At 40.1% G+C, this 22721-nt stretch overlaps 2 protein-coding genes across 6 annotated transcripts in view; one reads left to right on the plus strand and one right to left on the minus strand.

Moving 5' to 3' along the window:
- The window catches only part of Macrod2 (mono-ADP ribosylhydrolase 2), a 1907927-nt gene that overhangs the window by 1621770 nt on the left and 263436 nt on the right, over positions 1-22721 (minus strand). The gene's annotated exons all lie outside the window — the stretch shown is intronic.
- Positions 3980-17292, plus strand: Flrt3 (fibronectin leucine rich transmembrane protein 3). 2 transcript variants are annotated; one of them, XM_041670246.1, is made up of 3 exons: positions 3980-4190; positions 12089-12289; positions 13756-17292. In XM_041670246.1, exon 3 carries the CDS (start codon positions 13798-13800, stop codon positions 15745-15747), a length of 1950 nt encoding a protein of 649 aa, XP_041526180.1. In that variant the 5' UTR covers positions 3980-4190; positions 12089-12289; positions 13756-13797; the 3' UTR covers positions 15748-17292. The 2 variants fall into 2 exon arrangements, with proteins under 2 accessions (XP_041526180.1, XP_041526181.1); XM_041670247.1 differs by lacking the exons at positions 3980-4190; positions 12089-12289 and adding an exon at positions 12479-12825.

The following is a 22721-nucleotide window of genomic DNA, read 5'->3' on the forward strand; positions in this document are numbered from 1 at the left end:
TTTCAAATTTCAGTACGCCAAATCACCAACCTAAAGACCTCTGTTTTCTTTGGGCTGTGCCTCTCTGTTTTTAGGAGGGTTTCCCACTCCTAGAGGGAGAGCAGTTCACCAGCTTGTCTCCCCATTCTTTACACAGCTCTGGAGTGAGACTCTAGTCAAGTTTAAACAAATGGGAGCGCAGGAAGAGGCTTCCCCTCCCTCTGAACACTGTGCTAATGGAGAATGGAAGGAATATGCACACCGGGTGAAAGCCAGGGCTCCCAAAGGCCCAGTGTATATAGCTTAAGGAGTATGCTGACACTGGAAAAGCCAGAAGAGAGAGCAGAAGAAACTGCATCATTGCTGACAAGTGACTCTCCAAGCTCTACCTGAAGCCATTTGGTATGGTGGAAGTTATTACTTAAGTCCATCCATTCCAGCTGTTGATTGGGCACTACAGCTAGGCTTTCAGGGACTTGCAATCCAGAGAGTCTCAAGTGATAGCAGGTCAAGATGCTTGCCATACCAAAGTCTTTTCTTCCCCTTGGAACTGTAAAGATTTTATTCTCATTGCTAGCCTCAAGGGACGGACGATCATCAGCAATGTTTCTAACCTAAATAAACTTTGATGTGTCCCTAAGATTTAATCTCAAAATATCACAGGCAAAGGTGGTTTGGGATCATCTACAGTAGCAGTCTTTTACAAGGCAGCCAATGAGGCGCTATGATTAGGAAGATAGCCTAGGTATAGGTAAGTTAGGAGACCTGGATGGAATGATCTCTGTGTAAAAGTGATCTGCAAGAGGGTAGGGGTACTTTTTATTTTTCCACCTGAATACACAAGAAAATGGAAGAGCCCAGAAAACCTGATTCCAAATGTAATGTCCTCTAATTTGGATGAGGGAATACCTCTTCTCACACAGAAAAACAAACTCCTGATGGGGCAAGTTGCAACTGTCCCCGGGCTCTCTAAACCTAGGATGTTATCCTTTCTGAAACACATCTTCTCAGGAACAATTTTACATTTGTGGACCAGCTTACAAAACAGAAGGAAATGCAAAGTAACAACAAATATCTTTCACCCAAAAGGTCTTATAGGGCTCAACTAGATTTTTAGGTCCTGGGAACACGAATTCCTGTGATGTAAGAAGACAGGAACCAATCTTCTGCCTCCACTGCGCTCCCATTAGCTTGGCATGGCACTCTGCATACAGAACAACTCCAAGAGAAATGTGAAACCTGTAAAAACCACGTTATTGGCCTCGTCCTACCAACACTGAATAACACTTCTTTCTCCCCCATGCCCAAATGCCCCCATCTTAGTAAGAGCAGCTATGACTTTGCTAGGCAGCTACTGTGAGTCATGCTCTGAGCTAATAAACTCAGAAACATTAAGTGATTTGTCTATAGTCATGTGGCAGAGCCCAAGAGAAAGCCCAGATCAACAGAAGACGCTGAAGCCCATTTGTTTAGCCTCAGCTGCCCTCCACACCACACACATACTTTGAGTCCGTCCTGCTGTGAGACTCCAGTCCCGCCCTTCATATCACAGCCTACAGGGTATCATAGGGAAAGCTGCTTAGTCTTCCCCCTCCTTCAACAGGACAACCATCACTTTAGTCTCCTTTAGGATACATCGTAGGGAAGCAATCTGAACTAACTCTCGACATTTTAGCCTTGCTAGAGGTGGTGCACAAAGTAGTCACGTGAGCAGGGGACAAAGTAAGTTCACCTGAAACTAGCAGTTTCAGGGGTCTGGTAATAGCAGGAATTGGACACACCCACCCACCTCTGCGCTTGCACCACAGTGTAGATATCTAGCATCTATGAGAATGCTAAGCCTCAAGACTAGAGTTTGGACTCCGGCATTTACATGGTGGAAGCAAAAAACTGATTCCTGTAAATTGCTTTCTGATCTCCACACTTACATCATAACATGTGTGTGTATGTGTATGTATTCTCCTAAGCCCCACATACAAACAAGTACATGTAATTTAAATTTAAAAAGAGCATATATGTTTGTAAAAGGGAAGATGACAATGAAGGTTCTATTAAGACTTGCCTTTAAAGTTACATTCTTGACAATCTCTTGCATGCTGCTGCATTTTAATTCACAGCTTTGGGGGGGTGCAGAATACGTAATTGGTATTCAATAAATTCTTGCTTCCTTTATTTCCCAGGAGATGAAAGCAAAGCGCAGAGCAGGTAATGTGAGGTCATATGACAAATGGCCGCCTAGGGAATGAAATCCCAGAGCACCCAGCTCCCAGGCCAGCCTGCTTTCCTTTAGACACCTAGAACCCAAACTGCCTATTTATCTTTCTTTCTTGTTGAAGCCTTTCAGGCAGCTGAATGTAGACAGAACTGATTAAATATGGATATAAGCCCACAGGAATTTGGTCAGGCAAAAATTTCCTTTTTAAATAGAATCAACTCTCATCTGAAAATGGCTTCTAGAAAGAACTATTTCAAGAAATAATTTAATCCAGGTGTTTGATTTGCAGTAACTGAAAACAATCCATCTATTCCTGAGAGGTTATCAGTAACTCTCCTACTTTCCTTTTCTCCAAAAAAATATGCAGCAGCCACCTCTGAGCTTAACCTGCACTAACCTAACCCTTCTCAGAAACAGGCTTTTCAATGAATGTTAAAATGCTAAAAGTCCTACTTTCAACCTCTGGGTCAGTCCTCAGAAGTCAGCAAAAGAGAAAGAGCAATCGTAGAACAATAGGTGTCAGCGCATCTCTTGTCAGGGGTTCCCTTCACCTTCCACTCGGATAGCACCCATGCTTGGAGGGGAATGCCAAAGGTCAAATAGCTGCCAGACACACATATAAACTAAATGAAGCTTATAAGGGAATATCAACACACTCCTGAGACAGACAACTAGCCTTCAGAGACAAACAGAAAATTTCCCAGAATACATAAAGTCACAAGCTTATAAGAATCAAGCAAATAAAGACGTTAAAGGAAATGGCCATTTGGGTAAATATAGAAACAAGACCCTTCATTTAAATCCACTGCCTTAGGGAGAAATGCGAAGTCCAAAGTAGCTGTTGACCAAACATCAGAAAACTGATGACAAAGGTATACCTGGAAATTACAGTCTTAAAACCCCGTTAACGAGGCCAAGAAATCTCAGTGTCTTGCAACTGTCAATATTTATTCCGGCACTCAAGTTAAAATAATTTAATCCTGGAAAAACCATCTCTAACAGATATTCTAAGATGATGGTGACTGAACCGATCTTCATGGTAGCAAAGAGCGTAAGAAAAAGATTCTAGTTAGTCTTAAACCTTTCTATTTTAGGGAACTCTCTTAAATATATCAACTTAGTTCTAAAGTAGAGGTGTGCACTTAGGCACACACATAAGTGGTCTCTCCAGTAGTAGATGAAACCTGCTTCCTTATGTAAACTCTCATATGAGAAGAAACCCTTTCTACTTCCCAGGAAGACTGCTTTCTTCAATATTTTTATCTTTCTCCTATCCCCATTACCTTTCTTGTATGTAAATCATCATTTGAACCAGGTTGCCATCCATTTAAATCAAAAATAACTATCAGTTGGGATTGCCATCCTCTATTCTCCACAGTTCTAACACTCCTGTAGCATAATGAAAATAAGCTGGCTTCTATTAACTTATCTTCAGTACAGATGGCTTGGACAGGAGACACCTGTTCCTCTATTGTGATCTTGCAAATATCCTTCTCGCACGCGTGTAAGACACTCAGTGTGCTACCACTACCTAGTCGTAGTAAACTTTAGGGTATGCTTAGAGTCTGAGGGGCTGCCTACAAACCAAATGGCATCTCGGCTTTGGCAAACTGGACGGCTCATTTCGGCTTCTCTCACCCCCTCTAGCGTTGGCAAAGCTCATCTGTCTGATTATCCAGTTACCTCACTGAACAAGAGCCGGCCTAAGTCCTGCCCACCTATGACATCACCCCCTTCCTCAACCACTGCGAGGTGAAGCTTTAAACTTCAGACTTGGAGGTGGGCTGCGCGCAGTCAACTGGATGCTCTCGCGCGCAGTCCTCAGCACAGGAGTGATCTGAAGCGGGACCGGCTTAGGCTGCAGCTGCTCAGGCTTTGTGTGCACTGGATGCCGCGCTCCGCAGACGGGGGAGGATTTTTACTTCAACTCACGGGCTATGGAATTACAGCTGTAGCAGCAGGGTATAAAGGACTGCTTTTTCCCCCCGTCTTTCTGGTAAGTGTTTTCTATGCTTTTTTTTTTCTTATCATTGTCTCAGAAACTTCGCTCGCTGTTACTCTCTAGAAAGAAATGACTTACTGGGTTCCATGAGGAATCCAAGTAGCCACCTTTGCTCCGTCAGCAAGACTAGCAAAGATGTGCGTGCAAGCCAGCTAGGGAAAGTCTGCCTAAATAGCCAAATGTGAGAAGTTTCTTACAACCTTATAGCGTTAAGAATAATAATAAATAGCTCCCCTCTGTTTTAAGCAATTGCTATCGGCACGAAGCTTTACGGAAAACTGGAAGCTGGAAAGTTGAGTGTTTGAGATAGAGTAGGAGGCAGATTTTTTTTTTCTCCTCTACAAAAGCGAAAGGTCGCTAACTTGGTGTGTACCGTATGTGTGGTATGATCACCAATCGCTGTTCTTATAACTGTGAAAGAAAATCGATAATCCCTCAGCCCATGAGTACGCAGTACATGGAAAGCATACATCTTGCTCCCAGCCAGCAAGCTGCCCTGGGAGAGAACAAGATGCCTCCGTGGAGGATTAACAGCTACACCTAGATCTGAAAGCTTGCACCGCTTATCCTGCCACAGCTCCTTCGGGCATTTCAGGCTCGGGAATCTCAACTAGTAAATTCAACTCAGAGTCTCTGGCCAAACCATATTCCCAGTCTAGGAGAATGCCAAAATCAATCCATCGCTTGGGCAAGTGTAGAATGTGACCAGCATAGTAACTGGGTAAGTCCACTCAGAAAAACTAACAAAGATCACCCTGGAAGCTGGTGCTTGATGTATGCAGTGAGGGTAGCCGGGGAGCAAAGCCTAGAGTCATCTTCAAATGCCAAAGGCTGAGTGGCCCTTCACTTGCAGCTCACTATGGGAAATCTTATATCGAAACAAATGCATCTAGACTATAAAGCTTCTAAAAGGAATCTGCTGAAAAATAAGGTGTTTTTCATAAATTATGTCTGAAACAAAATGGTTGCATAAAGGTAAAGAGTGCAACAGGCCCATCTTTTCTCCACATTGGGAGGGGGCTTATTCGTTTAGACTTAAAAGGAAACTGAAAATGTGGGCATTTCTCAATGAGAAAATCAAATGGTTATTTTCTCAATGAGAAAATCAAATAGTTATTTTAATTGCTCTCAGTAAATCTATGCCTCAAAATGCACACGTTGGCTATGTGATTAGGATGCAATAACATGATTAAAGCCATGAAAAGTGCTTTAGCTGTAGCGATTCCTTCATTCATCCCTAACTGCATGAGAATTCCCTGACCAGCGTAAACAGAAAAGGATGAACCTGTCCACTCTCAGGCTAGAATCACTTGAGCTTGACTCACATTGACAGGTGACTGACACCCATCTCTTTGAAAATGAGTGAAGAAATGAATCCTTTAAAAGTATAACAAAAATATTATTACGAAAATATTAGCAATCATAGTGTGTTATGACTATGCAAAGATTGGTTATACAACTTAGCTTCAAATATATGTGTATATGGATATACATACATACATACAATTATATATTTGTCACCCTAAAATGAAGAAAAGGGTTAAAAATGTCAGTGCATGTGTTTAAATTTTTTTAAAAAAATCACTATATTCTTCTAATAGAGAACTCCCAAGGGTCAGAAAAGATATTAGCAAATGAATAAACATGATGAATTCATTAATAGGGTATTCCAATAGTAGCATTGATTGGTTATTAATTGGGCTTTTTGTTTCTCTGCACACCCCTTTTAAAATTGATTCTGGTTAGGTTTGAAAGCCCAATTAAACAATTCCTGACTTTAATGTTTATGAAATATATAACTGGGCACAAATAAAGTTTTTAGAAAAATTTAAAAAGGTTACAAAACAAAACAAAAAATTTGTCATAACTAAATGTGGCAGCTAATAGAAGCTGTGTTTCTTTTGCTTTCAAGTGTTAATTAAGGAGTCTCTGATTCTATCAAAACTTTTCAGAGCTAAATGAAGCGGTGTGAAATAGATTTGGTTGAAATCTTGTGGCTGTCAGACTTTGTTAGAGAGCTATTAATTATCTTTACCCCAGTTTCTTCTCTGGCTATATTGCCCAATCAAATAGAAACTCCAATTATACTCAGCGTCTCCTGCCTAGGGACACAAGACCCTAATGAACGTTCAGTCCCTCCAGATGAAAAATACAATTAGCAGCTTTAAACATGCAAGCGCAAGCAATGCAGATTTTCCCCTGTGCTTTTCTTGGCCACACATCCCAAGGTTTTCTCCTCTCTCTATCTTGGTTATTTTGAACAATTTAAAACCCAACAGATATTAGTGGCTGAAGGAAGGTATACGCCTTATTTTAATATTATATGAATGTTTCTTTCTTGTACTTTAGTTACGATCGGCTTATGTTCATATGAATGCTGAGTTAAATTTGGTCATTTAAATAATATTTAGTTGAGAGTTGCCATTTCAGTTGGTCTCAGCCCTCTTCCCTTTTAAAGGTGGGTGGGCTGCACAACAAAGAACGTGATTAATGGCAAAACAAACCTAAAGCTAACTTAAAAATTCTGAATAAACCCTTTCTACGTTCTCTTATTCAAACCGATTCTGTAAAAAGGCATTATAAATAGTTGTTTCGTGTCAAATGAGAAGCACCATAAATGAAGTCAGGGAGGGAAATAGGATTCCGTGAATTTTCAAAAGCCTTGACTCCTCCCCCTTCTCTCCCAGCTCCCCATCCCGCCCACCCCCACCTTTTGCCCCAGAGGCCTTCACTGTTCTCAACGGGAGGCTTTGTTGTAATTAAACCAGGGAAAGACTGGCCAGCAGCAGCCAACATCTGACTTGCGGCTTCTGCAAGCAGTGTTCTGGTAGAGTGTACCACCCCCCAGCGGGCAAAACTCAACAGTAAATCTCTCAGCAATATCGGCGCTCAGAACGGCATTCTCTCCTCAGAGCAGAAAAGGATGTTTCTTGGCTTCTTCTAACATGCCACCGTTACATGTTTTCCAAACGTCAACAAACCGATTTCCAACCGAGAGATCGTTGGTTAGCAAATTGTTTTCCGGGAAAGGACCCTTCCTTTTAAAAAACAAATTAGGTATATTCCTTTCACAAAGCACTTTCGAAATGCAGATCAACGTAACTAAATTTGTCTAAACATCACAATGATATAGACAGTTTTGAAATCCACCTTATACTTCAGAAGGGGGACCTTTCAGGGCTTAAGTTTTATCCATTAGCAAGAATCCACGGAATAGATGTTAAGGAGAAATGCATAAAATATCATTTAGTCAATAGGTAACGTGCCTTTGCTTTGCATAGTCTGTTTCCCACCCCAAAATCAAGTGTCAGGAATGTATGAGCAGCTCTTTCCAGGTATTAGTTCACTCAAAGGAGGAGAGCAAAAATTGCTTTCACTTGATGAGACAATGACAGCTTTTGTTCTTTCACTTCACGTGCACAAGTTGCCGTGGCAACTTTGAAGAGAACACCCGCAGACCACGTCTGGTTAAGCACCACTTTCTAAAGTGTGGATTAATCAGCTTTATGTGTTGTTGGTTTTCCTCCTCTTCATCTAGTTTAAATCAATAAATATCTCAGGCAGACATGAAGAAGCAATGTGTTTTAAGATTTTAGATGGTCTCCCTAACCAGAAGAGAGACAGTCACAGCGTCGACTCAAAGAAAGAGTTACCCAACTAGCGCATGGCAATTTAAAGGCTAGGAAGGTAAAGCAGGTTGGACTCGCACCCTGGAAGCGAAATGTTAGGCTTGCAGTGTCAGTGTTTCTGGTGTAATACAGGCAGGCATACTTTCCAGTACAGCTACACAAACGTCAGCACAAACTTGAAGCACACCCTGGGCCTCCAGCCCTGGGCCACTCAGCTCCACTCTCAGTTGTCCCCTCCTTCATCTGGGTCTTAGGTCTCTAATTCATTTAGTCTGGCCTGAATATCGTGAAAGGAAGAGCCTGTGGTGTGATAAAAGGGACCACCCCATCTTTTTGTCTTAAAGATGCTTCATTTCCCTTTACACACAAACTAAATGAAGCAAAGGCAGGACTAAGATTCATTTATAACAAACTTGGTGGGGAAATCCTTTTCTGCTTTGGAACTTTTTATCCCCTGTTTTGTATAAATGAAACAAAACCTTCCTCGTGTCAGAAAAGAGTCTGGACAAAACCAAGTGTGAAAAGGCATGCTTGCTTCCCCGCCTCTCAGCAAAGCCTGCAGACTTAGGAGTCTCAGAGGGAGAGGGCGAGGGCCTTCGGCTTGCCTGTGTTAAACAAAGGAATTGGGACCTTCCTGAAATCCGATGGTTGTGGAAAATGTAACTACCAGACAGGATGTGTAGAAAGCATTTTGCTGTCACTCTCAACTAACCTGATGGAGTCCAGTTTTCCAGTTTCACCATGTATCCAGCTCGCTTGAAATGCTGGTTCTTGCTGCAGAATCGTTGCAATTCACAGGTTGCTCATTAGGTGAGCAATTTTCACCTTCATAAATAAATGACTTCCCTAATATGCAAGATGCTGCTTGTGTCCATTCCAGTTTAGCTAGAAACACTCCCAAACATGGACAGGCTAGCTGAAGCACGTATCTTTTCAATATCAGGGTTTTACTTAAAATAATGCAGCCAACTTTGATTGTGAATTGTAAATGCCATCTTACTTTTAAAATTAATATTTTAAAAAAGTTTCTGCCCTTAAGAAATCACTCTGTGAGGCAAACCAATAAATCAGAACTCAAATCTCACATTAACTTGACGTAGATTTTCTTCAGAGGGTACTGGTCAAACAAGTTAAATCAAAAGCAACTTGAATAAAAGGTAGCAAACCCAAGGTTTGGGAAGTTCGTTATCGTCACATGCCTCACTTTAAGCTAAATTATATCCTTAAAATCTAAGAAATACCTCCTCATTCAAATGCTTTCTCCGATAGAAGAAATCCTGTAAACATGTGCATTGCATCAAGTTCTTGATTTTACTTAAAAGTCAGTGTCTTATTGAGAAACAACTTATTAATATGTATTAGTTTTCATAAAGTATCTCCAAAGAATAGCATCTTTACCTAATCATGTACTTTCTTTGATACATTAGGAAAAATTAGACACTTTAGAGTAGGTTGGGGTTATAAATCATTATTATTTTTTTTTAATTTTGAAAAGAAACAATCGAAAGATGATTTGGAAATCGACTTCACCGGTAAAGTGAGCATGTTTTTCCTGTAGCTGGGGTTTAAGTGTTACATCTGTAATGATGCCATTAACAATACTTTTAGAACACATCTCTAAGTATCAGAGCCCCATTTACGTTATCTCCCGTTACCCCAGTAGCAATGTTTTTCTAGAGCACCGACTGCTTTCTGTTTAGAAGCAATGGCCTTTTTCAAGCCCAGGCACACAGAAGGATCTGAAGCCAGGGCTGAAGCACTGGCCACGGTGCCGATTGGCAGTGCTGGTCATTTTGCTTTTCATCATTCACGTTCAGCTCCATGGTCAATGTCTGTGACTATGGGGATGCAGCTCAGAAACCAAGTGTAGGTACGGGAGTTGGATTGCTTATAATACAGAAACCATTATGACTTTAATTATGCCAAAAATCCCTATTTAGCACTACAACTTGAAATATGAAGAGGGTATAAATTCATATAAAATGCAGCCAAGCATGAGCTGAACAGTTTTGAGCTGAAAGCGGCAGGGGCAAGTGAGAGGAACTGTATGAGTGTCCATTTATAAGACTAGATTTTCTAAGAAAACAGATGAGTTTATGCTTTTCCTTTTAGTTTTCATGAAATCTGGGGAGAAGTGAGTTCTTCTCATGATTTAGTAAGGCTGAAGGTTTTCTGTCAATTCACATTGAACATTCGTATGAACAGCGGATGTTGAGTTTGTATATCCAACACCAGTGACAGCAAATTCCTAAGTGTAAGCCAGGTAAACAGAATTAATCTGTGTTTTCACATTACTATATTTTTCCATCTCAGGTTAAAAAAGAATGAGAATCAAAACATATATTATTTAAAGCCTGGTTTGGTAAAAAAAAAATGTGAGATTTCTTTCTTTTTTATTTTCTTCTGCTTTTTAAAGCAGCTACTACAGCTATTTTATTCCCAGTCTTTATAAACGTCACACTGTGGTTTGTCCTGACTCAGAACAACCAGCCATTTTCAGATCCCATTCAGCAGATTCATCATCTGTCCTCTGAAGTATGCCTTGCCTTACTGCCCCTGGAACATAAGAGCTGCTTGACAATCGGTCATTTCATACAGGTTCTCACTTGTTATTTTCATAGCAGTTTTAAATTAGTTTCTAATGCAACTTAACTGAAGCTATTTTCTCCTTGACTTAAAATAACATTATTTTATATGTTGGATCATTTTCAAGGCTAGAAACTACATTTACAGCAAAAGTAACCTTATAGTTATAATTTTGGCAGCTTGGTTTTCCCACACTCACACACTTAGAAGGCAACATTTTATAAGCAAATACGCCATTGAAATCCAGCAATGATGTGAAAGCCCTCGCATTAAACACAAACCATTTAAACTTCCCTCTGCAGGCTCTTTGCTGTATTCATGAGTCTGCTTTCTCCACTTGCCATCTGCTATTTTCAGGTTGCTTAAATTTGTGGGAAAAAAAAGCGCATATTTGCCACTTTCAACTTTGTTTATTATTAATATAATCTATGATAGCATTTGTGTCTAGTGACAAACTAAAAGAAATGAGACTTTTGCAACAAACGATAGAAACATGAATTGTGGCCTTGGTTAATATACACTCTCAGTAAATTCTGGAACAGATGCTATCCTTGTTGGATACTAGGTAGTAACTGGCAGAGAAGCAAATGATTCCTTCAGTCCTGAATCTCATGGTCAAATATCCCCATGTATCCAAATGTTCTTTATATAAGGAAGATGCTGAATGGGTGATCCTGAGCAACGCATGCCACACTTATCCCCTTGTGCAGCCTCCTCAAATTCCTCACGAATGCTCTGTCGGATAACAGGCAAAGCTATCAACAGCTCAATTACCGGTCTTTTCAATTAAGTCTAGAGTTTTTCTGTGGAAATGAAAACTACACATTGTGGGGGTCGGCATGTTTGTGTTTAAACCGAGAAAAAAAGATACCTCATGTTGTCATTCTAACTAAATGACCAATGTACAGAGATGGAACAAAACAATGACCTTCCTATTTACAATACAATATTTTTTTTGAAGTTCAAAGTATTAAGAGGAACTTGCAGTAGTAGTCCCTTTTTAAAAGCATGGTTTAAAAGTCCTAACTGTGACTTGAACATCTATGCTCCCAAATGAACAAGAACACACGTCCTAAAATTTCCAGCTACAGGAGAGTCATGTAGGAAGGTGAGAGTGCCCACATTCTTTAGCTAGGAAGATGGAAGCACCAAACTGGGCACTGAGCAAATGAAGAGAGGAGCTCTAATGCAATGTGTTTCTGACAATTTAAATGGTAGATAGTGCGATTTGTAAAAACATGCTCAGAAAGTACAGAGACATCACAGTGTTTCCATCAAAACCTTCGCCATTATTTCCTGTCTTTGGCATGTCCTTCTTTTAAAACATTGTATACAAGGGCATCCAAAAGTGTATTCTAACACATTAGCCTGAATTTATTTGAAAGTGTCTTACTGCTTCTTAAGTGAAATTTTGCCCTGTGTTTGATTCAGTGTGACACTAAGAAACACTTAACTATGGGAGCTATCAGGAGGATGACAATCTCATCTTTGGCTCCGACTTAATTTATATAGTTAAGTGGGAAACACAAACACAGAGGGCAGTCTACCACTTCCACCAGCTGTTATGTGAAAGATGTGTTGCTTAAAAGAAATAATTGCTGTTAAACCACTAGGAAAGTTATCTAGTGGGTTAATTTTCACTGTTAATAGTATTACTTCCCCCTCCCCCTTTCACAGGAGGTGCTCAATCCTGGCCTATTTTCAGGAAGAGAAATACAAAGGAAATTCAGTGTGCTTCCTTCTCTTTCCATGAAGACTGTTTGCGTTGTTTCCCTTGCTTCTGAAAAGAGACTCCACCCATCCCCGTGAAACGTGACTGAAACAGAATTTCTGAGAAAGCAGCAAGAAGTAGAAGAAGAAATAGCTCTTTCATAGCAGGTAACCACCCCGCAGGATGTAGCTACCGTACAGAGTTTATACTTGGATAATCCTGGAGGAGAGTAAAGGGAGGGGGTAACTGCCTGGAAAACCCATTACTGCACAGGTCTTAGCATCATGCATGGCTTTCTTCATGAGGATCTGAAGTTCCTATCTCTGACCACATTGCACAGAAGAGCCAGTAAGAATTTCAAAGAGGGCAGTTTCCACTGAGGGACTTAAGCCACACAAAGGAGCCACCACACTGAAACTATCAGAGAGGAAAAAAAAATTAGGACGTCATGTGTCCTACATAGTAACTGGAAGCTGAGTTGTTTCTGGCCCCTACTTTAATGAGCTTGCCCACCATGCTGAACCACAGCTGGAATGTTCATTGGCAGCAGCAAGCCTGACCCGGAGCTGTGTGCGGCATAGAATTACTTGAATAAGCAGTGAAGAACATTTCCAAGGACTAAAGAGTTTTAAAGTCCTAGCTCCTCACCAAGAAAGTAACATGTGTGCATTGGACGTAAAATTACTTAACATCGTTCAATAAGGTAGGAAAAAGCATTAAGCTATTTTATTTTCGTGCCTAAAGTTATAAAGGCTGAGTAATACCTAGAGGTGGAGAAGGGAACAACACACAGTATATCCACATAAACCTGTAAGTCTCCAGCCCACGGGGAAACCTGAACCATTCTAGCTTAGAATTTGAAGACAGATAAGTGCAGTGTTAAAACACAAGGTGAGACTGAAAACAGCAAAACCTGGACACACAATATGAACTGTAACGAAGTAGGGACTGAGACAAAGAAAGGTAAGCAGGGAATGGAACTGTCCACATACACCAACTGGACACTTGAGCTGTACAATTCTTTCCCTAAAGTATTCTTTCCTACTCTTTTTTTCAGAAATGCCTTTTAAACAATATTTAATATTAATGTTTAAAAACTATTAATAACCAAAGCAAATGCTTAGCTTTACTGAGATTAAAGAACTCAGGATGTGTGTAGCTTATTATTGCAGAAGAGTGTAAGCATAGATTACACATTTCTATACTTTTATGATCATTTGCCAAAGGAGACTGAAATCACTGGCATATATATTATATTTAGTTATAACAAATTATATTCCTCTAAGTCAGTTTCTATGAATATTAAAATGTTAGAAATTTGATAATCTTCATGACTCGATGAATCTGATATAAACTATAATTTAAAATATTTTTGATTATTTAATTATATTTAAAATTTTAGATAAAATGGATTTAAACATGATAGTTTGTAAATTTACATTCTAGAGATACTCAAGGTAAATAAATTATATGAGTGTGTTTGTTTATAGACAGCAATGAATTCCTGGCATGCTCCTCTCTGAAAATTAAAATATTGAAATTTGCTATTGATGATTTCCATTTCCACATCTGTTCTTAAGACACTTCAGTATTCTGGCCTAATTATTTTCTATCATTTCTTACTCTGTTGTAGTAGCAAAAGCTACCTGCTATAAAGACCTCAACACTGCTGACCATGATCAGTCCAGCCTGGAGCCTCTTCCTCATCGGGACTAAAATTGGACTGTTCTTCCAAGTGGCACCTCTGTCAGTTATGGCTAAATCCTGTCCATCTGTGTGTCGCTGTGATGCGGGTTTCATCTACTGTAACGATCGCTCTCTGACATCCATTCCAACGGGAATTCCAGAGGATGCTACAACACTCTACCTTCAGAACAATCAAATAAACAATGTTGGGATTCCTTCCGATTTGAAAAACTTGCTGAAAGTACAAAGAATATACCTATACCACAACAGTTTAGATGAATTTCCTACCAACCTTCCAAAGTATGTGAAAGAGTTACATTTGCAAGAGAATAACATCAGAACTATCACGTATGATTCACTTTCGAAAATTCCGTACCTGGAAGAGTTACACTTGGATGATAACTCTGTTTCTGCGGTGAGCATCGAAGAGGGAGCATTTCGAGACAGTAACTATCTGCGACTGCTTTTTCTGTCCCGCAACCACCTTAGCACAATCCCCGGGGGCTTGCCCAGGACTATAGAAGAGTTACGTCTCGATGACAATCGCATATCAACTATCTCTTCACCGTCACTTCACGGTCTCACAAGCCTGAAACGTCTGGTTTTAGATGGAAACTTGTTGAACAACCACGGTTTGGGTGACAAAGTTTTCTTCAATTTAGTAAACTTAACAGAACTGTCTCTGGTGCGGAATTCCTTGACAGCCGCACCTGTGAACCTTCCGGGTACAAGCCTGAGGAAGCTTTACCTTCAAGACAACCACATCAACCGGGTACCCCCACATGCTTTTTCGTATTTAAGGCAGCTGTATCGACTTGATATGTCCAATAATAACCTAAGCAATTTACCTCAGGGTATCTTTGATGATTTGGACAATATAACGCAACTGATTCTTCGCAACAACCCCTGGTATTGTGGATGCAAGATGAAATGGGTACGGGACTGGTTACAGTCACTACCCGTGAAGGTCAACGTGCGTGGGCTCATGTGCCAAGCTCCAGAAAAGGTTCGTGGGATGGCTATCAAGGACCTCAGTGCGGACCTGTTTGATTGTAAAGACAGTGGGATTGTGAGCACCATTCAGATCACCACTGCAATACCTAACACAGCATACCCTGCTCAAGGACAGTGGCCAGCTCCTGTGACCAAACAGCCAGATATTAAAAACCCCAAGCTCTTTAAGGATCAGAGAACTACAGGCAGCCCCGCACGAAAAACAATTTTAATTACTGTGAAGTCTGTCACCTCTGACACAATCCATATCTCCTGGAGACTCGCTCTGCCTATGACTGCTCTGCGACTCAGCTGGCTTAAACTGGGCCACAGCCCAGCGTTTGGATCTATAACAGAAACAATAGTAACAGGAGACCGCAGCGAATACTTGGTCACAGCCCTAGAACCTGACTCGCCCTATCGAGTATGCATGGTTCCCATGGAAACCAGTAACCTTTACCTGTTTGATGAAACCCCTGTTTGTATTGAGACCGAAACTGCCCCTCTTCGAATGTACAACCCCACAACCACCCTCAATCGAGAGCAAGAGAAAGAACCTTACAAAAATCCGAATTTACCATTGGCGGCTATCATTGGTGGGGCTGTGGCCCTGGTAACCATCGCCCTCCTGGCTCTGGTGTGTTGGTATGTGCATAGGAATGGGTCGCTGTTCTCGCGGAACTGTGCGTACAGCAAAGGAAGGAGAAGAAAGGACGACTATGCAGAAGCTGGCACTAAGAAGGACAACTCCATCCTGGAAATCAGGGAAACTTCTTTTCAGATGCTCCCCATAAGCAATGAACCCATCTCCAAGGAGGAGTTTGTAATACACACCATTTTTCCTCCGAATGGGATGAATCTGTACAAAAACAACCACAGTGAGAGCAGTAGTAACCGAAGCTACAGAGACAGTGGGATCCCAGACTCGGACCACTCGCACTCATGATGCAGGACGCCCCACGCCAGACTGCTTTAGGGTTTTTAAACCTAAGAAAGGTGATGGCGGGAACTCCGTTCTACTGCAAAACACTGGAAAAGAGACTGAGAAAAGCAATGTACTGTACATTTGCCATATAATTTATATTTAAGAACTTTTTATTAAAAGTTTCAGATTTCAGGTTGCTGCTGCGGTTGATGTAGTGGAGATGCCTGAACACAATTCTATATTTTAGTATTTTTTAGTAATTTGTACTGTATTTTCCTTGCAGATATTGAAGTTATAAACCATTTACTTTGTGTTCTACTGAGTAAGATGACTTGTTGACTGTGAAAGTGAATTTTCTTGCTGTGTTGAACAATCAGGACTGCGTTCACATGAGATCCTTGTAGTATAAGCACAGGCCGTTTTTCACTTTGGTATTAATACAATGTAAAAAAAGAAACCTGGCTGAATGAGAAAATAAATTTCAAAAGCTAGTTATGAAATAATGTTCCAACGATTAAATTTGTATTATCCCAGTGGTATTCAATAAATCAAAATATGTGACATAATGGGCAATATCAAACTCGCTGCACATCTCATTTTCCCCTAGGCAAATTAAATATCCTTAGGAAAGTTAAGCATATTTTTCCGAACTGAATACAACAGCTGACATATAAGAGCAATGTGAAGTAGGCTGCTAAAGCCACTGTCAGCAGAGCGTCAAGAATAATGGACTTCACAGGAACAATGACGCAAGGGCAGGGGGGATGTGCACTTATAAAACCATGACAACTTAGACTTGTGTAGTGTAATCAATGCATATACTAGAACTGCATCTTGATTTTTGCCTGTACCATCTAGACTCTTGAAAAATGAATCCTAAACACAGAATTGTTCGTGTTTATGATGTTTTTATTACAAACGGATGTCTAAGAAAAATCGTCTGCATAGTTAAGAAGGTAGTGTAACCATCAGTAATTCCTCGGGGCGATCCAGAGAAAGTAGTACTTTAAGTGAGAATTTCAAAGGAAAATAAACACTAGAAATCAAATTTAGATCTGGCTTATACGAGATGCTTTACCACTGTACATAAATATTCAATTTACTTTCACAATGGTGGAAAATACTGCCCATTACTGCCACGGGTTTCCAGATATTACATAATGGACGTGTAATGTAACATTCCTTTACAGCTTCCTACTGAATTGTGAGCTATAACTTGTTTAAAAACCATACCACTTTTTTGTTGCCATGACTTTTTTTTTCAACGACAACAACAAAAAAACCAAAGTGCATTGTACGCCCTTTGGCCAGTCTTGTATGTGCCTTGATCAAACGCTACATGTATTCAGCTTTTGAAACTCGACAAATTTTTCATACTTCCTTAAATATGAAAAATTATGGTCTTATTGCTGAATAAAACTTAAGAAAAACACACAGAATAATTGTGCTTGCTTTTGGGACTATGTTACTACCACTAAAGGTAGAAAATTGCTAGCACGTTCGTTCTAAACACCTCCCTGTATTTTTCTAGGCATAAAAATAAAAGTTGGGTTCAATAAAGAAATAGCAGGGTCATGAGGTTGTGTATCGTTTTTACTTCCAAGAGTCAATGTTTTGTGGATAAATACATTTCTTTTGGTTCCATTATACACTCAGTAGATGAAGAACTTATGATTGGCTTCAATGTCTTTTTCCTTTATGAGCGCCGTTGCCACTGTCTGTGTTGATACTTTAAGGTGGTCTTGCAAAAGCTGATTTGTCTTTTAAATATTCTTTTGGGAGAGTAAGTTGGCATTAAAGACCTGAAATTTCTTATCTACCCCTTAATAGGTATGTAGTCAAACCAAATAGCCTCATGGCTCCCTTTTGTCCATTGCATAGAGGACTAAAATGGAAGCATGTGGTCACTGTGGGGCTCAGAGGAGCCCACATGATGGGCCTCACGGACCCCCGCAGAGCAGTCCTTTCTACTGCTCTGGCCAAGGAAATCCACAGCACTCCCAGAGGTTTGCTAGGCACCACGGCTCCCTCTTGATCTACGAACAGCTCCGAAGCCTTACCTCTTATTTATTTGACAGCTTCAAAATGCTATTCAACAATTTATCTTTCAACTTCCTGCTAAGGAGGATGTTCATTTTCTATGAATGACTGAAAAGTTCATTTAACACCAAATATTTTTAGGGCTTTTTTGTTTTGTTTTGTTTGGCTTTTCAAGACAGAGTTTCTCTGTAGCTTTGGAGCCTGTCCTGGAACTAGCTCTTGTAGACCAGGCTGGTCTCGAACTCATAGAGATCCGCCTGCCTCTGCCTCCCAAGTGCTGGGATTAAAGGCAACATTTTCTGAAGAAAATTTGACTTAGGTTCTCAAAGCTTTGAAGGGTCAACTTTACAATTCTGTGAATTCAGAGAAAGAAGGGGGTAGTTTGTGAAGCCACAATAAACTTATGGCTTATAAAAAGTAAAAAATGAATTATATCAACTGTTTTCCAATTAGTAAAACTTAAATAAGCACAGAAAATTTTATGTCTATTTTAGTATACCCCTTTTTATTACTTCATCTAAAAGAAATCCAAACATGTTCTACATAAACAAATACCCAGCACCAAGTATATAAAAGCTTACTATTTACTTAGCCTCAGCCTCTACTTTCAAAGGCAAGAGATTAACAAGTTATCCATGTACTTCTAAATGCCCTGTGTGAAATGTTCACCCTGTTTTTTTGCTAGTAAAACTAATTCTGTATCAAGTACTAATGAAATAATAGCAACAAAATAATTTCAATCCTCAATGTATAGACTATATATATTTAACAAAAAGATAACTTAGAAAACTATAAAAAAGTTAAAAAAATCACTCCCTTGTAAAATACTTGAAAAATCAGAAATTGCTTTTAGTCAGGGGAACTAGTAAACAATGCTCTCCTAACCACAGTTTCCAACTGAATCACATTTTAGGGCTTCATGAACAGGACAGTTCCACAAGGAATCCCTTTAAATTTACTGATACTCTAAAGCCCCTTACAGGGTGAGTGTTGAAGGAACCCATCTACTGTTGAACTATTTTAATATCTGTTGCTCAAAATAATAATGATGTTCAACATTCCTTTCTCCTAATTAGCATGGTTAGTATACGTTAATTTAGCACGGTCTTGGAATTATATCTACTGTACCCTTTGACTGGACATTCATGGTTCAATTAGGGGAAAAAAAGGCACTCATGCTTGACCACTTTAAGAATGTCAAAGTATTCTACAACCTAATGCCTTTTATTGAGTGACTCTATATTACAAAGACTGCTGGCAAGTGTGCTGCTTACAGGTTAAAAGACACGTAATGTAAAAGAAGCTTGTTATTTCTTCAATAGAGAAAGAAAGCAATTACATACTTTGAATAGATTAGATAAGTCCTCGTGAAGAAGGTAAAAGGGGGCTTGTTACATTGAAGGAATGTAACAAGAAAGCAAGAAAAGCAGACATTTACCATGGAAGGAAAGTGATGAACAAAACCACAGAGAGAAAATAGTCCAGAGCCCTGGACCCTGGCATGGGTCAAAATCAAGAGAAATGATTTTAAGTCAACCATGCCTCAGGGCAGACTGACTGAATTAAGATCTCCCAGGCAAAAGTGGGTGTGGGTGAGGACCGCAGTCTCTGATTTAGGAGGCATCTGGAAAAAAGCTAACGGTATAGAGAAAATACACTCTGTAAAGGAGGTGACTAAAAGTTTGGATTTTGGTTTTGCTGTTGCTTTATGCTTATTGGGCATTAGTTTATTATGCTGTGCTTTGTGGGGTGTTGAATTCCATGTTATGACATCTCCCCTGAAAGTTGGGGGCCGTGGCTTTTAAGCAGGCGTGTAAAAAATCATTGCAGTTGAAGAACGTTTGGTGAAAATGGAGAACACTGTAGATTAGGTGGGAGAAACTAGGAGCAGCCACATTGGTACAAGGGATAAACTGGAGGTCTGATAAGAAGGACAGCAGGATACAATGCTCCTGAGACAGTGCACAGCACAAGTCAGTAAAATGTTGGTAAGACACTTCAGGAAGATGGAAGACAATCTTGGTGATGAGATTTTTCAGGACTTTTCTATTTTCTGGTCTTGAATGTCTGATTATGAACAGCACAGGTTTGTCTACTCATTATTAACATTTTTCTCTTTCATCCCCAAGAGAGCAGCCCAGGTGATCAATTAAAATTACCTTATGTCCAAGGTATTTTTTTGTTAGTACTCTGTTAATATCTGTAAGAGGTAAGACAGTAAGGTCAAGAGACAAATGGTCAGCATTGGGAAAGGGAGCTGATTTAGTAAGAGGTTGCTATTCAAGTTGAGGGGGTAGATGAGACAGCCCACAGGAAGATAGCAGAGATGCAAGAGATGAGTCAAAGAAATATCTCTTATGAGAGGATAGAAAAGAGAACATAATTAAAGAAACAATTAAACCAAAGTAAAAAGGGAAGCTGGAAAGGGGCTCTGTGGCTAAGAGTACTTGCTTTGCAAGCACAAGGATCTGAGATCAAATCTCTAGCACCCATGTGAAAAGCTTGGCATGGATGTGTGTGCCTGTAACTGAAGGACTAGGACAGGGACTCATAAATTCCAGATTCCAAGAGCTCTCTGACCAGCAAGCTTAGTCAAAGTAGCAAGCTTCTGCTTCAGGGAGAGGCCCTTCTTAAAGGAACAAGGCGAAGCAGATACAGAGGAAGACACCAGACACCTTCCTCTGGCTTCCAAGCACACACAGGGGCAAGCACCTGCACATTCTCTTGCATGTACAACACATACACACACACACAAGTCACACACACACACACACACAATAACGACATACACACACTCAGGGGAAAAAAAGAAAGGAAGGAGAAAAGAAAGAATAATGGTTACAGAAGGGGAAAATAACCATGGGAAGAAAAGATGGAGCAAAAAGACTGAAGTTATTTTAAAGAGGACACAAATAATGTAACTATGACAGCATGCTATTAGAAAACACTACCAAATATGGGGAAAGAACCTACCCCTCCCCCAGCACCAAAGCAATGTTTGCAGAGTAATAGTTCACAGGCCTCTAGGGTATTAACAAGTTAATGAGAGATGAAGAAAACAAAAACAATGATTAAGACAATTCTAAATAGCTAGGAGAGCGAAGTGGTTTGGTAAGTCAGTGGGAGGGCAAGATGGATTTTTTTTTTTTTTTTAAGGGGAGCAAATACCAGTGAAGAGATTTGCTAACCTCGGAAAGAGGGGACAACAATATAGAGATCAGAATTTATAGAGAGAACAAATGAATAGAAAAGAAAATTGAGAAGTTAGAGATGGTACCCAAGGCATGAATGTGACTTAAATCAAGGTACAGAGTCATGATCAAGAAATTGCAGTCTGGCCAGGCCGTGGTGGCGCACGCCCTTAATCCCAGCACTCGGGAGGCAGAGGCAGGCGGATCTCTGTGAGTTCGAGACCAGCCTGGTCTACAAGAGCTAGTTCCAGGACAGGCTCCAAAACCACAGAGAAACCCTGTCTCGAAAAACAAAAAACAAAAAAAACAAAAAAAAACAAACAAAGAAATTGCAGTCTGGGGAAGAATCTAGCAAGGACCAAGTCAGTCACTTAGAGCAATGTGAAGCATGGGTATAATGTTGAGGATTGGAAGGCTCAGTCTCAAGATAAGAATATGTCCCAAAGATAAAGAGAATCGAGAAGGTGATGGAATTGGCTAAGGCATGGATGTCAAGAGAATGAACAATGACAACAACAGATGGTTCAAGATTCTGGAAAAACTCTTTAACGTAAGCTGCCCACATTCCACACTCCAGCCAACTAGGTAGTGAGCAGGGGTAGTGAGAGGTGCAGCAGACAGCAGAGAAGGTGTCAAGGCTGGGAAAAGAATGTTAAGAAAGGTTTCAGTCACCTGGGAAAATAGGCTCCCCCTCCCCCGCCCCAGCCACCCAAAATAAAAGATTGACATGGACCCAGTGGAAGCAGGCAGGAGAAAGGCTAGACACATAAATGGGCATGAACCAAGAAGGGTGTCTGCGGCTGGGGATCGGTTACAAAGAGAAGCCAGGAGAGACTTCTGAGCAGCATGTGCATTCCGATCCGGGGACTCAGAGAAGAAAGTTGATCTTGTGCTATTTTGTGAACATCGGAACAGAATTAAATTCAACCTCATTCCAAACTCCACACAGAAATATTTCTACCCACAAAAACTTTCATAGGCTTTCCCACAAGTATCATGGGATTCTGGTTGAAGGTATACACAAATCACATATGTGCTCTTATTCCGTATTTTTACATTACACGGACACAGCAAGATTAGAAATAAGCCTTAGAGTTCCCTAGAAAGTTTTCTATTTTTTTTTCATTTTCTTTTCTTTCTTTTCTTCTTTCCCTCCCCCATTAGAGGCTTCAGAAGGAAGCAAGCAACCACAGGGGTGTGGAAATAGGGGATAATAGGATTTTACAGCCTGATTGTGTGCACACACAAAAGCCGTACTTGGTTTTCAATGCCAGTTGGCTAGAAGGGAGGGAGGACTGTCTAGACAATTACGACCCAAAGTAATTATCCTGTTGAATGTTCACTGCGGTTTGGGTAATTTTGACACTGCAAAACTGAAGTCAGTTCATATCACTGATATAACTTCTCATTTTTATATCCTTGATATAAGTGATATAAAACATAAGTATTAAAACATACATTCACAGACGTCTGGGTAAAAAAAAGTCTAGCACAGGTATCTTATTAAAGTATATTGTTAAAAATATTAGCACATGTCTTATACATAGATTGAGCACAAGTATTGTCTATGTTTCTGTTGATGATAACAGTACCATTTGCTAAGAATTCCATCAAATATATATTAATGTCTTTTAATTCACAATATATCTACACATAAGGATTTTTGTTTCTGTTTTTCAAATGAGCAAACTCAGGCTTTAAAAAATTCTAGAAATGTGTCTTCATTCAACATTAATGGGGATGTATTAAGTACCTCCTTAATAA

The sequence above is a fragment of the Microtus oregoni genome, unplaced genomic scaffold (assembly GCF_018167655.1).
Source record: "Microtus oregoni isolate MIOR12 unplaced genomic scaffold, Mior012 000020F_ref0000438, whole genome shotgun sequence".
NCBI lineage: Eukaryota > Metazoa > Chordata > Mammalia > Rodentia > Cricetidae > Microtus > Microtus oregoni.

What these genes read in the sequence shown, in the direction of transcription:
- Flrt3 (XM_041670246.1), top strand. Translation starts at nt 13,798, where the DNA reads ATGATCAGTCCAGCCTGGAGCCTCTTCCTCATCGGGACTAAAATTGGA.